The sequence below is a fragment of the Colias eurytheme genome, chromosome 9 (assembly GCF_061535395.1).
Source record: "Colias eurytheme isolate Ceu_HAF_F1 chromosome 9, ilColEury1 Martin Lab GWU primary, whole genome shotgun sequence".
In the NCBI taxonomy this organism is placed as follows: Eukaryota; Metazoa; Arthropoda; class Insecta; order Lepidoptera; family Pieridae; genus Colias; species Colias eurytheme.
In genome coordinates, this window is record NC_142988.1 from 7,585,711 (window position 1) to 7,600,817 (window position 15,107).

Consider the following 15,107-nt stretch of genomic DNA (forward strand, 5'->3'; position numbering starts at 1 on the left):
AATGAAGTTTGTACTATTCAGAAAATCATTGTAAACTCGGTGGTAAAACTTATACCATTGCCTGGTTACACCGACATATTATAGTATTTGGTGGTTATATAGTTACCATTACCCTTCTCGCAATTGCTATTTCAGAAAATGTCGAATACTAATATCAAGAAAAAGAAGCTTTCGGACACTGCAATCGAGATAATTTTAGAAGGAAATCTCTCCGATATTGAAAGTAGTGACGAAAGTATCTCGGAAGCACCACTTTGGGGCACTAACAAAATTGGTCAGATAAGATTCCAAGGCATAGCATACCAAAGTGCTAACTGTAAATATGCGCGTTTGGCGCGGAGTCTAATAGATGGATTCACATGCAAAAAAAGAACAACAAGTATTATTTTCAAGAATAAACAAGGTGGGAATTTCGGAGTACCCGCTGAAATCAGACGCTCTTCTGTACCACACTACCCAGAAAACCAGGAAAAATTTACTAGATGTCGATTATGTAGCACGAAAAGCATTCAAAAACGATCGAGAATTATTTGTAACATCTGCAAAGTAGCTTTATGTGCTACACCATGCTTCAAAAGCTTTCATATTGCTCCAGAAGAAAGAGAAGCTAGGGACTGTAGCAGCTCTAGTTCTTGTACCTTGACGGGCTAAGGTCAAATAATTACCACCCAATTTTCGCGTACTTATGATTATATATTCTTAGATTTTCTTGAATACGATTAAAATAGGTCCTAATATACGAATAAATAATAACACAAAAACTGTTTTTTTAATATTTTTTACCTCCGCCCTATTAAGGGTTAATGAAAATTATATAAAAAAAGAAAATATGTAAAAGATAAATATATCCTTCAATCAAGATGAGAAAAATATTTTTGTTTAAATTACGTTTTTGTTCAACATATTTTTTGGAACATTGAAAACAATTGTTTAAAAAAAAACAAAATTTTCAAATAAGTATGAAAATAGTTATTAAACAATTTCTATACTATTTTAAAAATGTTATTTTCAATATAGTAAAAAAGATACACCATACTTTGATCTGTTAAACGATTTGGAGATTCTATAAGCATCCATATTGAATCCAGCATGAGATAAAATGATTTATTAATTTTAATGATATTTGTAGGATATGTGCTTCGTTTTGTAGATATTATACACAATTTTAAATATAATTCAGTAAAACATATTGGAATGTTAAATCTTCAGTCTGTGTGATTAAGTACGTTTAGGTCTTTCGAAAAATCACAAATAAATAAAGTCAATTAAAATAATTTTACAAATTAAAACAAGTTCAAAATTATCTCATGTCGTTTTATCTTTCTTTTCTTCATCTTTTTTCTTGGCGATTAGCGTATGTTTAGCCTTTTTTAATTGTTTTTTAACTTTGTCCTTTACTTTATTTTTCTTCACGGGTGTAACAACCTCTGTCGATTTAATTGATGAGCTGTTAGAGTCGCTGTTTCTCTGAGCTGAAATATAACAATGTTTTATTAATTATCAACTGTGTTAAAATTAATTTGTGTTAAAATCGTTAAATTTTCTTGTAACCTTGAAGGGCTCCTATTTTTGTTCAGTTTTTTAAATAAACAGAACCGAACATAACCTACCATATCTCATACCTATTTCATATCTAACGATTGCACATCCATACATCAAAAACCGAAAAATGACGCGCTTTATCTTCTTCTTATCTTCTTATATATAAAAATGAATCGCAAAATGTGTTGGTAAGCGCATAACTCGAGAACGGCTGAACCGATTTCGATAATTCTTTTTTTATTATATTCCTTGAAGTACGAGGATGGTTTTTATGTAGAGAAAACGTAAATATGTATTACGGGCGAAGCCGGGGCGGACCGCTAGTATATTATAAGCACTAAGCGTAAGCAGTTTGTTACGGATCACAATTTTTCAACAAATTACAATTTATGGTCCTCCTTGGTACAGTGGTTGACGCGTGAGCGTAACACCGAGGGGTCCTGGGTTCGATTCCCGGTGGAGACGAAGAAAAAAAAATGTCTCGGTCTGGTAGGACACAGAAGGTTGATCACCTACTTGCCCCTAAAGAAAATCGATCAGTGAAACAGATGTATAATGCATCTGCCCCTTACCCCACTGGGGGACATTGGACTTCACTTTTTTTTCACATATAAAGCAAAATAATAGATTTGTATTACATACCTCTCTTACTAGCGATGGAAGCAGCTATGGCCAGGTCCTCTTGTCTCTCGCGTCTTCTCTCCGCGTCGATTTGTTGCACCAATTCATCTCGCATGCGAACGATTTCTACCAAACGGCACACCAGATGTTCCTCTCGAGCCTAAATATAACAATATTTAGTAATAATAACTAGTGATATTGCTAGCTTCGATTTATGGCTAACCAAACTTAATTTTAAACTCAAATGCAATAATGTATGTCAGTTTTTATGTGATTTGAATAAATTGTAAGCAAAGACGGCATTCCACTTTTATATGCAAGAAGTTACTAGTTGTTTTAAAGTTTCACTCTACACTTATCTGTAACCAAACCTTAATCCATTTTTTTCATAAATTAGTTAGAATTGAAATATAAATATTCTTACTTTGTCAGCATCTATACGATTAACGGCTGGACGAGATTGGATGACTCTAATTTCATGTTCAATATCTGCTTGCTCTTGTTCCAGACGCTGTTGTCTTCGACTAAAAAATATTATTTTGTAAATACAAACATACATAATATCCTCAAAAAATTACGATCATGATAAAAAAAAACTTTGAGCAAGCAATATGATAAAATAAAAAAAAAATTTCAATGACGAATTGAAATGAACTTACATATACATTAGTTCAGTTTGTTTTCTAAACAAATCATTCTTTTCATTGACTAGTTCACAGAGCTGAATAACTAAGTCCTCTATCTCTTCCTGGGGTGCCATTGACGCTTCATCACCTATAACAGATGCACAATAATTAAAAATATAACATATAAAAAAGAATATACCGGTCGTATAGATAACCTCCTCCTTTATTTCGAAGTTGGTTGATAAAATAGAAAATATATCCACAACAAACAAAGTAAATAAGTTTTGATCGAAAATCTATACTAATATTATAAAGCTGAAGAGTTTGTTTGTTTGAACGCGCTAATCTCGGGAACTACTGGTCCGATTTCAAAAATTCTTTCGGTGTTAGATAGCCCATTTATCGAGGAAGGTTATAGGCTATATATCATCACGCCACGACCAACAGGGGTGGAGCCACGGGGTGAAACCGCGTGGAGCAGCTAGTAAATGGATAAAAAGGAGCGATTAGAGGAGTATTTATAGAAGTAATAGAATAAGCATCTAAACTTATACAATCAAATATGAATCCATGTTCTATCGCCATGTTTGTTGTAATTTGTAAACAAGCGTCAAATTCGGTATATTCCTAACTAGACTAAGAAACAAACTTATTCTGGACCAATTAAACTATGATAGAGATAAATTTTTAATTTATTTTAACTTTCACGTTTTATTTTACGCGAATATATTTTGCTATTTCAATAAATACACAATATTTAACTTTTTACAATATATACATACAGAAGAAGTCGCGTATTTAGCCACCACCGTCCACAAACCTTTTTGATACTTTATTCAAACATTGTGCATGTGCCGGAAAGTTTCATAAAATATAGTGAATAAATGTGCAGTCACTCAATTTACCCTCACACTTGTCGCGAATCATCTGCTCAATGAGGACACCCTGCCTCTCTAGACCGAGTTGTTGTGTCTCAAGTAAGTCTAGTTGCACTTGCAGTTCCTCAGGCGACATTTGCATTTTAACTTCACGTCTTTCCGGTAAAGGCAATCCGGGTGCTGGCCCTTTCGGTTTACGACCACCTGAGAAGATTAAATCGATAAACATTGATGTGAAACTACCCGCCAATTTGTACTTATTTCTTGAAATATAAAAATCTTAAACATAAATTTTATGTTATTACTGGCATGGAGTATGAGCAGGAAAAAAATGGCAGCAGGTTGGACACTTTTTACCCAGTTAACACTAATGTGTTGGCTAATGCCAAGCAGACTATTTCTGAAGTGAAACTTCTTTAGGTGCGTTGAGGGTAAAATCTTAGTCGCGTCATGGCAATTCCGACACGTCATGGAGTAAGGCGACGATTTTGGTATCTGCTCGGCACACGTTCTTTTTCATTATTGAAGTGAAAACTTGTTTAGCGGCGTTGGGTATAAAATCTTAAACTCGCGTCAGGACACGTGACCTGATCGAAAAAGCGTAAGACGGATGGATATCAAACATGCTCAACGTTAATAATCAAGTTTTCACTTCTGCCTGCACTCCCGGAGTGCAACCCGTCTTTTTTTTCTTTGTATTTTAAGTATATGCTATATAATCATACTGTCAGACAAATTGCTTCGTGTGCCTGAAGTATCCACGCCTCGCTCAAGCGAGCCTCCGCAGCCTGACACAGTTGACAAGCTATCTAGTGGTGTGGGCGCGGGACGCTTTTTCTTTGAATTCGGAGTTAATTTGCCAAACGATTTCTGTAACAACAAAACTCAACGTTTAAATATTTAAAAAAGGATAGTATATTTTTTAAAATTAGGCATCAGTAAAGGTAGTGAAACATAAAGTTACTTATTCATAAAGCTACTTACACAGTTACTTTACAGTACAGGCCCTGAATTGCACAATTTTAGCATCTTAAATATTTTTAAATTTTTAATAGATCCTTATTTTTTTGTATCGAAAGAATTACCTCATTCATTTGGCAAGCACAAATAGTATTACAAAAGTGAATCGTGTATTTAACGAAATTATGCATTTACCATAATCCATTTGACATGTCATTCATATACCTGGTCGGAATGTGCAGTGGACATAATATGAGTTCATAGATAGACTGGCCGCATCGTCAACAGTGGTGTTGGGCGGGTCATGATGTTCACTGACATTCTTCATTAATAGCATTTTTTAGTAGCGATAATACACCAATAGACAATACCTGGTCAGAATGTGCAGTAGAGGTATGCGAGCTCATAGAGGATAGACTGGCTACATCGTCCATAGACGTGGCTGGCATATCATGATGTTCACTGACATTCTTCATTAATTCACCAGGCCCCGGAATCACAGACACAATAGAAAATCTATTGTGTCGCGGTCGGATCTGGCCTCTCGGTGGTTGAGAGGTTAATAGCATTTTTTAAGTAGCTATAATACACCAATAGACAATACCTGGTCAGAATGTGCAGTGGAGGTATGCGAGCTCATAGAGGATAGACTGGCTACATCGTCCATAGACGTGGCTGGCATATCATGATGTTCACTGACATTCTTCATTAATTCACCAGGCCCCGGAATCACAGACACAATAGAAAATCTATTGTGTCGCGGTCGGATCTGGCCTCTCGGTGGTTGAGAGGTTAATAGCATTTTTTAAGTAGCTATAATACACCAATAGACAATACCTGGTCAGAATGTGCAGTGGAGGTATGCGAGCTCATAGAGGATAGACTGGCTACATCGTCCATAGACGTGGGGGGTACGTCATGATGTTCACTGACATTCGGCATAACATGTTTTTTTTTTAAGGCTATATATAATACACCAATATACCTGGTCAGAATGTGCAGTGGAGGTATGCGAGCTCATAGACGATAGACTGGCTACATCGTCCATAGACGTGGCTGGCATATCATGATGTTCACTGATGCTGATGACGGGCGGCGGCGGTGCTTTCGGCTTCTTGCGGCGCGGCGTGCTCGACGGCAGGTTCGGTGTACTAGCCGTGATAGGCGATTTGTGCATGCTACTGGGAATAGCAAACAATTCATACAAGTTAATATTTATCACGTGTTGCTAATATTTTATTTTTATATGGCACGATCTGATCCCATACTAAGCTTATTATTAACACTCTTGGTTTACAAGATACAATAGCAGGTGACATATTATTTTGTTGTATTTTTTTTAAATAATTTTGAACCACTGATGCTATAAGTTTGCGATGTTTGTGTAGAAAATGACATTGTTGCTTATTCAGTATTTTATAAAATATGATGATCATCTACATAATACTCTTTATTTTTTTCACCAAATGATAACTAGTTACTGACTTTATAATTTATTTTGTTCACCTGACTCCTCTACTTAAAACAATTTACAGTCGTGGAAACCTGATCGAAGCCAGAGCGAGCGCCTAGTAAGTAAAAGGAACTAATATTATAAATAAATTTAATGAATATTTATCATATTAATTATGCAAATAATGTGTTTGCTTATAATTAATTAAGTATAACAACTTATAAGCATGTGTCAGTATATGGTAATTGGTAATGCTATAGCATGCTTATAAGATTAATTGCAACTACACAGTCATTTGATAATACTAACAGTATCTATTAGTAAAGGATAAGAATGTTGCAATATAAAAAATGTTGCAACTCCCTCATTATTTCATATATAGAATTTTTCATTCTTTTTATATTACTGACCTCATACTGTCGTATTCCTCATCGGAAGAAGGTTCTTCGCCATCAGACCAAAATGGGTTATATGCTGTTATGTGCCGTCTACTGTAACAATGGTTAAATTTAAAACAAATTAAATATTTTCCCAATACATTTCAAATTCGCATACAACTGTTTAGTTAAAATTTGGAATACAAAAATATACTCATATGAAGATTTTCAGACTATAAATTAGCTTAAATTTAAATACACTAACATGGGTGTTGATGATTGTACATCAGGTATTTTCGGTGGAGAAGCTATAATAGGCGGGACAGCATCATCTTCTTCATCACTGCTTCCAAATGGGTTGGTACTCACTCTCCTTTGTGATGGAGGTTCAGGCTGCAAAATACACAATAAAATACATCCCCTGCTTTACTTCTACACTAATAATAAATCTGAGAAGTTTGTTTGTTTGAACGCGCTAAAATCAGACAAAAAAATATTTCACTATTGAATTACGAGTATCACAAGCAAAGCCGGGGCGGACGGCGCTAGCTATTTTATGACATATACTATATTTTGTTATTATAGTGTATAATAATATATTCAGTACAAACGATGTTAAACATTAGGTATACAGGGAATATTATGACTTAAAAACATTTAACTTTAAACGACTCTAAGTGTCCATCAATATATTTACTAACCACATCCTCTTCATCCGAGAACGGATTTAAATCTTCAGGATAATCCTTATTGCTTTTCTTTATTTTCTCTTCATTGTCACATTCAACTTTTTTAATGAATGCACTATTTTTTTTTCTTCTTGGAGGTACATTAATTTTTACTTCTGTCTCCTTTTGAGTAGATGTATCCAAATCCGTATGAGAGTTATCATTTATCAATTCTGTGTCTAATTCTTTATTTGTGCTTTGAGCTAACCTACTGTCATCAGTTATGTTACTTTTTAAATCATTTAAGGCAGTAATATCATTCTTTGGAACACTTTTTGTTAAATCATCTTCGATATCAGGCTTAATTATTTCTATTTCTTTTGCTTGGGGTTCATTTTTTTGTTCAGTTAATTGTGTTTGTAAAAAATTTAGTTTATCAATACTACTTTTATAAACTTTCTCAGGAGTTGTTCTGTGCAATATTTCATTTTCTTTTTTCATAAGTTTATCATCAGTTCCAACTGTTACACTATGAGCACTTTCAATAACACCAGATTCCTCTGTTTTAGTACTAGAACTGCTAATATTATTAGCACTATGTATATCCTTATATTTATTATTATATAAATTATCTTTTATACTAATATTTCCTAATTTACTTTCAATACTGATATCTTTATCAATGTTCTCAAACATATTTATTTTTTCTGAAACAACATATTAATCCTTGACATAATATACAATAGAATAATATAATATTTAATCGAGGTAATAAGTACTCTGTACAAATTGATTTAAATAAGAGCTAGCGCGCACGAGCAACTTTGTCTCCGCAAATATTTTGTTTCTCCCATCAATTTGTATGGGGAGTTGCGTCACTACGTGCGCGCACTTTCATACGTGCCCATGGGTGGAGAGACAAAATAGTTGCGGAGACAAAGTTGCTTGTGCGCGCTAGCTCTAATGTATGTGTTTTGTTTTACATTGTGTTCAAATTCATTATTGATATAAGTAACTTATAGGTTACATGAATATATAAAACAATTTTATGTAATACTCACATTTTAAAAGTATATTCTGCTAAAATTTCTTTTATTAAAACATTTATTTAGATTTATCACATTATGATTTTTATTGAATGTCACTGCTTTATTTGAAATGTTTTACCTGTTCATATCAGAAATGCAATAATTGATGCAATAAAGAATTATTGTAACATTATGCACATGCAACATTCAATAAGTTGTAATGTCCCAATTACGATTAGGAGCTATAATCTTCATTTATTGCAATAATATTATGTTGTTATAACACACACACAAACATAAAACATACAAACACATGCAGGTGAAAGAAAGAGAAAAATTAAGAAAATCTTACCTAATATTGACTGGGGTCTTTGTTTATCTCTTGTAACCTTTAAGTCATCCTTTAAGATTTCTTGGTTTGAGCTACATGTATCATTAGTGAATGCCAGCATTCCCATTTGATCATTATTGTTAAGATATTTGGATATATTCTTTTCATTTTTACAAGTATCACAAGAGAATTCATTTTCATTAATAACATGAAAGTTTTTAGGATTCAAATGTCCAGAACATTTGGAACAACGGAAACATTGTCTATGGTACAGTTTCTGTGACACAATAAGTCTTTGTGCTAGGTATACAGGAAGTCCACAAGCAGCACATTTGTCCAGAGCCACTTTTCCAAACTTGATTGGTGTCTACAAGATTGAATAAAAAGAGTAGAAAGAAGTTCAAAGAATAAAGTTAAATATGACAACACATAAGTGCTACATAAGCAGGCACATACTATCAAGATTCAAGATACATTTCTATGCATATGTAAATTAGTGATATACTAACTGTTGATTGTGAAGATGGCGATGATTTTGACTCACTTTCTGAAACCTTTGTATTTACTGTAAAGCAAATGAATGTGTTAAAATCTCTCAGGTACTTTCAATGTTACACATGTGAAATACATGTAGGCATACATTTGTCAAGCTTTACTTCATTAGGTTCGTGTAAGATTAGTATTCATTCACTCACCTGTGTGTCCAAGGCGCTGATAGAACTGAGACAAATATGTTAGTACTGACAGTCTATCTGGCACATCGTTTTCTACCATATCCTCAGGGTCTAACAATGCTGGAATGCCTAAATGCTTTTCGGCAATGCTATATGCCAAACGATTGTTTTCGTAAATGTTCTCAGGATCTAATTTTGACAGATCTCTGAAATTTTTGTAATGAATAGGTACAGCATATAAATCAAAAATTGTTGGAGGTTTAGATGGTAAAAATGTACTTTAAGGGCCGTTGAGAGGAGGGGTTAGGGGGGGGGAGAAGGGGAGGAGGGGGGAGGGGAACCGCCCCCTGTGATGGGGGAAGTGCGGAACCCCCCCCTTTTCGAGAAAAATGCAAAACAATTTTTGAGGTTATGTTACGAAATGTAATAGGAAAAAGGGGGTAATGGAGAGGAGATTTGGCAGGGAGGGTTGGAAAAAGGAGGGGCGATCCCCCCTCCATAAGAATACAACATAAAATACAGTAATTTTTGACATTTTTTTAAATAGTTTCGGGTGAAAATGTAAACTTTTTTTAAGGAGGAGGGGGAAACGAGTGGGCTTCGCCAGAAGACTCGCTTCGTCGCCCCCTCGCTCCGCAACCACTCTCGCCCATCGCTCCGATCGGGAGGTCGCCGGCTCGCTTCGCTCGCCACCTCCCCCCCTCGCTACGCTCGGTCTCAAGTGGCCGCTTCACTCCGGACCTCCTGCGCGAGCTTCTGTCTCCGCGCTTTTCAAAAACACTCTAGTTGTGTGTCAGACAAGACCACGTGGGATCGGGGTGCTCCGCTCCGATTCGGATCTGCTACTCGAAGTGACCTAACTTGACTCAAGTCGGGGTGCTCTGATTCGGATATGCTACTCAATGTAACCTAAATCGACTCAAGTTGGGGTGCTCTGATTCAGATCTGCTACTCAAAGCGGGCTAACCCAATTGGTGTGCTCTAATTCTGATTTCATAATGATGAAATAAATAAAAACATTGTTTAAAAGTATATTTCTTTTATTAACATACAATATAATTATAAAAACATCAATTTTACTTAACATAATTACAATTTTACTCTTAATTTACGCTGTACTTAAAAAATATTGACGGGGTTTAAATAAAACACACTGTGTATCATAAATATTATATTTTGTACAACTTATTCTAATACTTATATTGACTTAACCTATCCTTAAACTAACTTATCCTATCCTTAAACTAACTTATACTAATCCTTAAACTAATTTATCCTATATACATATTCTACCGCTTTTAATAATTCCTCAAAGGGGTCTCTATGATTAATTCTAATTTTTCTTCGCCAAGAATATTCGATTAACCAATCTGTAAAATCTCCCTTATTATGTTCTTGGCGAAATGCTTTTTTGAGACCCCGCCACTGGCTCTCTATCCTTTGGGTGTGTGTCCCGTCTGGTGCCACAAATCTATTTGTGGGATCACTGTGATTAACTCTTTTATGAATGTATCCATGTTCAGGAAGACTCAAATATGCCCTCCAGTAATCAGTGTGGATGATAGAGCCTTCCTGAACATGTTTTTTAATCAGTGGCACCAATATCTCCGCTGATCTGTCATTATCGGGACACACTTCCAATCGTAGGTCATCATTACCATCTTCAATCATCCCAATAACCCAGTGGCCTTCAATATGTCTGCCCCTATTATATTTCCTTCTACCAAACTTTGATTCATCAATTTGAACTATTTTATTTAGCCCACCAATCTTCCCAGTACTCTCTAAATGCTCTAATTCATAAATTACTACTGTTTCTCTGCAGTAACTGTACCAGTCAGCAACTGTTTTTGAAGAGAGTACTGGTTCATTTTCCATAGCTAATTCCTTCTGTGCCTGATGATATGTTAGGCCCTCACTGAACGCGTACATGATTTGGAATACTAATGTCAGTGAGAGCCTAACATTCTCAAACCATGTGCCCAAGGCACGGCTGATGGATTTATTTCTACAGTTGCTTTTTCTGCACCGAAATCTCCCTAACTGACCTGACTGCGACGACTCAGATGACAGTGTCATTGGTCGTCTGTGGTAGCTACATTGCTTTTCGGTAGGTATCAGATTTCTTTCTACCGAAAACTGAATGCACTGCTCCTTCGTTCCCAATCGATTCAATATTTTTTTCCAATTCCACATGGCACTACAACAAATACAAAATAAATTAAGATACAATATAAAATTACACAATTTAAATAATAATATAATGTTACTCGACTAAACTATAAATAAAATGAAACTGACCTAATTTCCTCAGAGTAATAATTAACTCTTCTACCAGACGACCCAGATCTGGGCTCAGTTTCAGCGTCTGGGGAAGGCGGCATAATCACATCTTCATAACCCATCCCACTGGGTCCAGCCACACTGAAATAAAAAGAAAAATTAATATAAAACATACATTAAATTAAAATCAATTATTTAGTTATAATACTGTATAAATGATTAAGTGGAGTGTATGTATGTATAATAAAAATAACACTGACCTATCAGTTGGCAGAGTTGCGCTCGTTCCAACTCTGCTTGGTCCAGCAACTTCGCTCGGACCAGCTGACTCCCTGAAGCATTAACATGAATTAAAATAAAGAATTATACAATAATAAATAAATAATAACTAACAATGGTCTGAATACTGACCTATCAATGGGCAGGGTAACCACAGGCACTGTAATGGTATGCACAAGTGGCTCACTAGAGTCTATCACTTGCACACACGAAGTTGCGAGCACAAGCGGCTCATTAGAGTCCAACACTTGCACTCGCGGTGTGGTGGTAGGCACAGGAGGCTCCTCAGAGTCCGTCACTAAAACACTACACACAGACACTGAAGAGGAGACCGTGACAAGCGGCTCATCAGAGTCCAAAACTTGCACTTCACTCAACTCTTCAGCAGCAGCAGCAGAACACGAGGCCGGGGGCTTCGAGGACGCCATGGTAGTCACAGTTGATGCACGATACAGGAGTACGTAAAAACGATCTCGACTGCAAGGCGGACAAACAGCGACTGAACGACAAAATGACGGCCGTGATTTGATGTCGATCTCAAATCGTAAGTACACTATTGTTTCTTAGAAAACATCTATTGTACGAACAAAAATAAGTTACCGACTTCAAGAACGTGCCGACAATGTAAGTACACTATTGTTTCTTAGAAAACATCTATTGTACGAACAACAATAAGTTACCGACTTCAAGAACGTGCCGACAATGTAAGTACACTATTGTTTCTTAGAAAACATCTATTGTACGAACAAAAATAAGTTACCGACTTTAAGAACTTGCCGACAATGATTGAAATTCTTAGAAAACATTTAAAGAGTATACGATATGATTGATTGAAATTCTTAGAAAACATTTAAGGAGTATACGATAAAACACGTGTTTGTCGAGTCGAAATCCTTTATAAGTTGAAAACTCTATAACTCGAATTTTTGAACTATCGCACGAGCCGAGCGAGCGAAGCGAGCGAGTTGCAGCAGCGGCCGCGCGGTGTAAATATAGCGAGGCGAGGAGCGAAGCGACGAGCGTGTTAGACTAACATATTTCTGTAATATTGTATATAGCAAATTATTTTTTTAAAAATAAGGTCGTAAAGAAGTTTCACTTCTTACGTGTGTACTCTAGTACACGCACACATTTTTTTTTAAATTACTTAGTGTATAAGAATTGTACTTGCAAAAACGAAACGCAACAAAAAAAACAAATGTCAAGATGGTTGCTCGAAATTGTATGAAAAATTATGAAACTTTGATAATTAATTTCTAAAAAACTATAAATCTCCGCCGGTTAAGATTTTACGGGTCAGTTACTTGGACATAGACCTTTCTTCAAAAAAATTTTGGTTGCCCAAATCGATGGCCCTTAAGGTACATTTTAGCCGTTTAGATTAAGAATTTCGTTCTAAATAAGTCAATATACATACATTAAATCGGGCCTAAAGTGATGCACAAGTGCACAAAACGCCATTCCATTTCTCCAGGATGTTGTCATATTATCTATTTGAACATCAGGACAGTCTTTCACCAGACGTTTGCACCATAATTCAAGAGCCTTTGTTCCTTTAACTTCCGACATGGTATTAAATGTTTTGTTTATAACACTGATTTGGTCACAAGAAACATATTATAAAAACCAGCGGCGAGTCATAAAACATAAATAACATGTAAGTTATTCATCGTTGATATTTGATATAACTTATAATTTTAACATTAGATTAGATTTTGATATTTCAAATTCATTTTCACATATGTAAACCAATTAAATATCATAAAATTTCGAAAATAAGTTCGTGAATTGAAAGTGCATAGAAATTAGAATTGTATGATGTGTCAAACTGTCAACATTTTAAATGTCAAATTAAGGTACATTAAAAAATATGACCTCAAAAGTGACAAATCGTGACAAATAGTGCAAATCCGCGGACCACAGAGTACTTTAAGATAAATGGGGTCTTTCTTATTTTCATACAATTTTCATCTAAGCAAGCAATTTTCATAACTTATATTCGCGCGTTACTTAACGATTCTCCAGTTAATCGCCAATTTAAAGGCAGTTGTCTCTCTTGTAATTATTTATCGTAGGAGCAGCGGAAAATGCTGCAGTGGCAAACTGGTAACTAAAACTAACTATACTCAAAATTCAAATAAAAAAATACCGCTACAGAATCCGCTGCGTAGTTTTAAAGATCTAGGGTGGTTTTCAACTAGAGATGCTCTATGCTACGTTGCTGTGGATGCGTTTGATATCCACTGATCATATTCATTGATGCGCGTAGCTTAGCTCTGCACTGGTGGAAACGGATTCAACTTAGATTTTTTTAAATGGAAGGATGCTTGCTATGGATGTGTGTTATGGATGATTGTTATGGATGCGTGCTATGGATTGTCGCGAGAAGTATAGCTATTATGTGCAGAGCAGAGCCTATACTATCGATGTACATAATATTACATAGTTCGAGCTGCGCATTTTCCTCGCACAGCTACTTTGCGGAGGCGAATCTTCATAGCACAGCCTCTTCGTATCATTACGTAGCTTAGTATAAGTGGAAAAGGTTGGAGACTTTCACAGCATCGCTATTACATTTTCGCAGCGATAGCGACTTTGTTGTAATATTAAATATACTATTCAGTGATATATGTATTCTATTTAATTATAACGTAGGTAATCAATAATTTATAATAATTGTCCTTCTAATCAAGATTCTACGTGATCGAGAACCTTATGTACCAATGTACTTTGATAAATGCATATGTATTTATTGTTGTAATAATATGATTGTGTTTATATTTACAACTGATGTAACTAGGTACCTACATATTAATACTGTGATGTATTATCAAAGCAATATAATACTCAAGATACGGAATTCTGATAAAATTAAGAAACGAATAACGATAGAAATATAGTTAAGATAAGAAATACCTATCTATGAATCTTTGAAATGAGCTTTGTTTGGTAGTACCATGGTAGGTACCTGTGGTACAAAGTACTCTTATAATAATCCAAAAATTTGAATATTATCACAATGAAATATTATTAAAAAACAATATCAATGCAATTGTTAAGTACATGTTTTAAGCAAGAGACCCCGACCGGCGACCCGTACCAGTGTGCGTGCGTTCGTACATGAACGGGAGGCCGGGAGGGCCAAGTGCTCCGCGTATACACAGTTATTTACTTTCTTCTCACTGTGTGTGTACATGCACATATTAGTGTACACTAGCTTACCGCCCGCGGCTTCGCCTGCTTTGTCTAAAACCTAATAAATTATGTACTAAAACCTTCCTCTTGAATCACTCTATCTATTAAAAGAAAACCGCATCAAAATCCGTTCCGTAGTTTTAAAGATTTAAGCATACAAAGGGACATAGGGAAATATGGACAGAGAAAGCG

The 15,107-nt window shown here is 35.4% G+C and overlaps 2 protein-coding genes across 4 annotated transcripts; both read right to left on the reverse strand.

Moving 5' to 3' along the window:
• Positions 1 to 917: 917 nt before the first annotated feature.
• MICAL-like (protein) lies at positions 918 to 13,555 on the reverse strand. Of its 3 annotated transcripts, none has more exons than XM_090105401.1 (14): positions 13,138 to 13,555; positions 9,180 to 9,364; positions 8,994 to 9,049; positions 8,506 to 8,851; positions 7,159 to 7,832; positions 6,723 to 6,850; positions 6,491 to 6,571; positions 5,613 to 5,805; positions 4,393 to 4,537; positions 3,695 to 3,871; positions 2,823 to 2,937; positions 2,588 to 2,687; positions 2,185 to 2,323; positions 918 to 1,472 (listed from the first exon to the last, which is right to left on the reverse strand). In XM_090105401.1, the coding sequence occupies exons 1-14, from the start codon at positions 13,287 to 13,289 to the stop codon at positions 1,306 to 1,308; spliced, it is 2,658 nt and encodes an 885-aa protein (XP_089961527.1). In that variant the 5' UTR covers positions 13,290 to 13,555; the 3' UTR covers positions 918 to 1,305. The 3 variants fall into 3 exon arrangements, with proteins under 3 accessions (XP_089961527.1, XP_089961528.1, XP_089961526.1); XM_090105402.1 differs by having other exon boundaries at positions 919 to 1,472; positions 3,701 to 3,871; positions 5,613 to 5,808; XM_090105400.1 differs by having other exon boundaries at positions 919 to 1,472; positions 5,613 to 5,808.
• LOC149905928 (uncharacterized) lies at positions 9,511 to 12,346 on the reverse strand. The gene is made up of 3 exons (XM_090105403.1): positions 11,702 to 12,346; positions 11,460 to 11,582; positions 9,511 to 11,358 (listed from the first exon to the last, which is right to left on the reverse strand). Exons 2-3 carry the CDS (start codon positions 11,561 to 11,563, stop codon positions 10,425 to 10,427), a joined length of 1,038 nt encoding a protein of 345 aa, XP_089961529.1. The 5' UTR covers positions 11,564 to 11,582; positions 11,702 to 12,346; the 3' UTR covers positions 9,511 to 10,424.
• Positions 13,556 to 15,107: the final 1,552 nt, after the last annotated feature.

Bases quoted from the DNA above. Each gene is read 5' to 3' on its own strand.
- LOC149905928 (XM_090105403.1), bottom strand. From the start codon at position 11,563: ATGGGTTATGAAGATGTGATTATGCCGCCTTCCCCAGACGCTGAAACT. The intron at 11,359-11,459 runs GTCAGTTTCATT...TATTTGTTGTAG, and splicing joins TATTACTCTGAGGAAATTAG to TGCCATGTGGAATTGGAAAA.
- MICAL-like (XM_090105400.1), bottom strand. From the start codon at position 13,289: ATGTCGGAAGTTAAAGGAACAAAGGCTCTTGAATTATGGTGCAAACGT. The intron at 2,688-2,822 runs GTAAGTTCATTT...AATATTTTTTAG, and splicing joins CAAACTGAACTAATGTATAT to TCGAAGACAACAGCGTCTGG. The intron at 2,324-2,587 runs GTAAGAATATTT...TGTTATATTTAG, and splicing joins ATCGTATAGATGCTGACAAA to GCTCGAGAGGAACATCTGGT.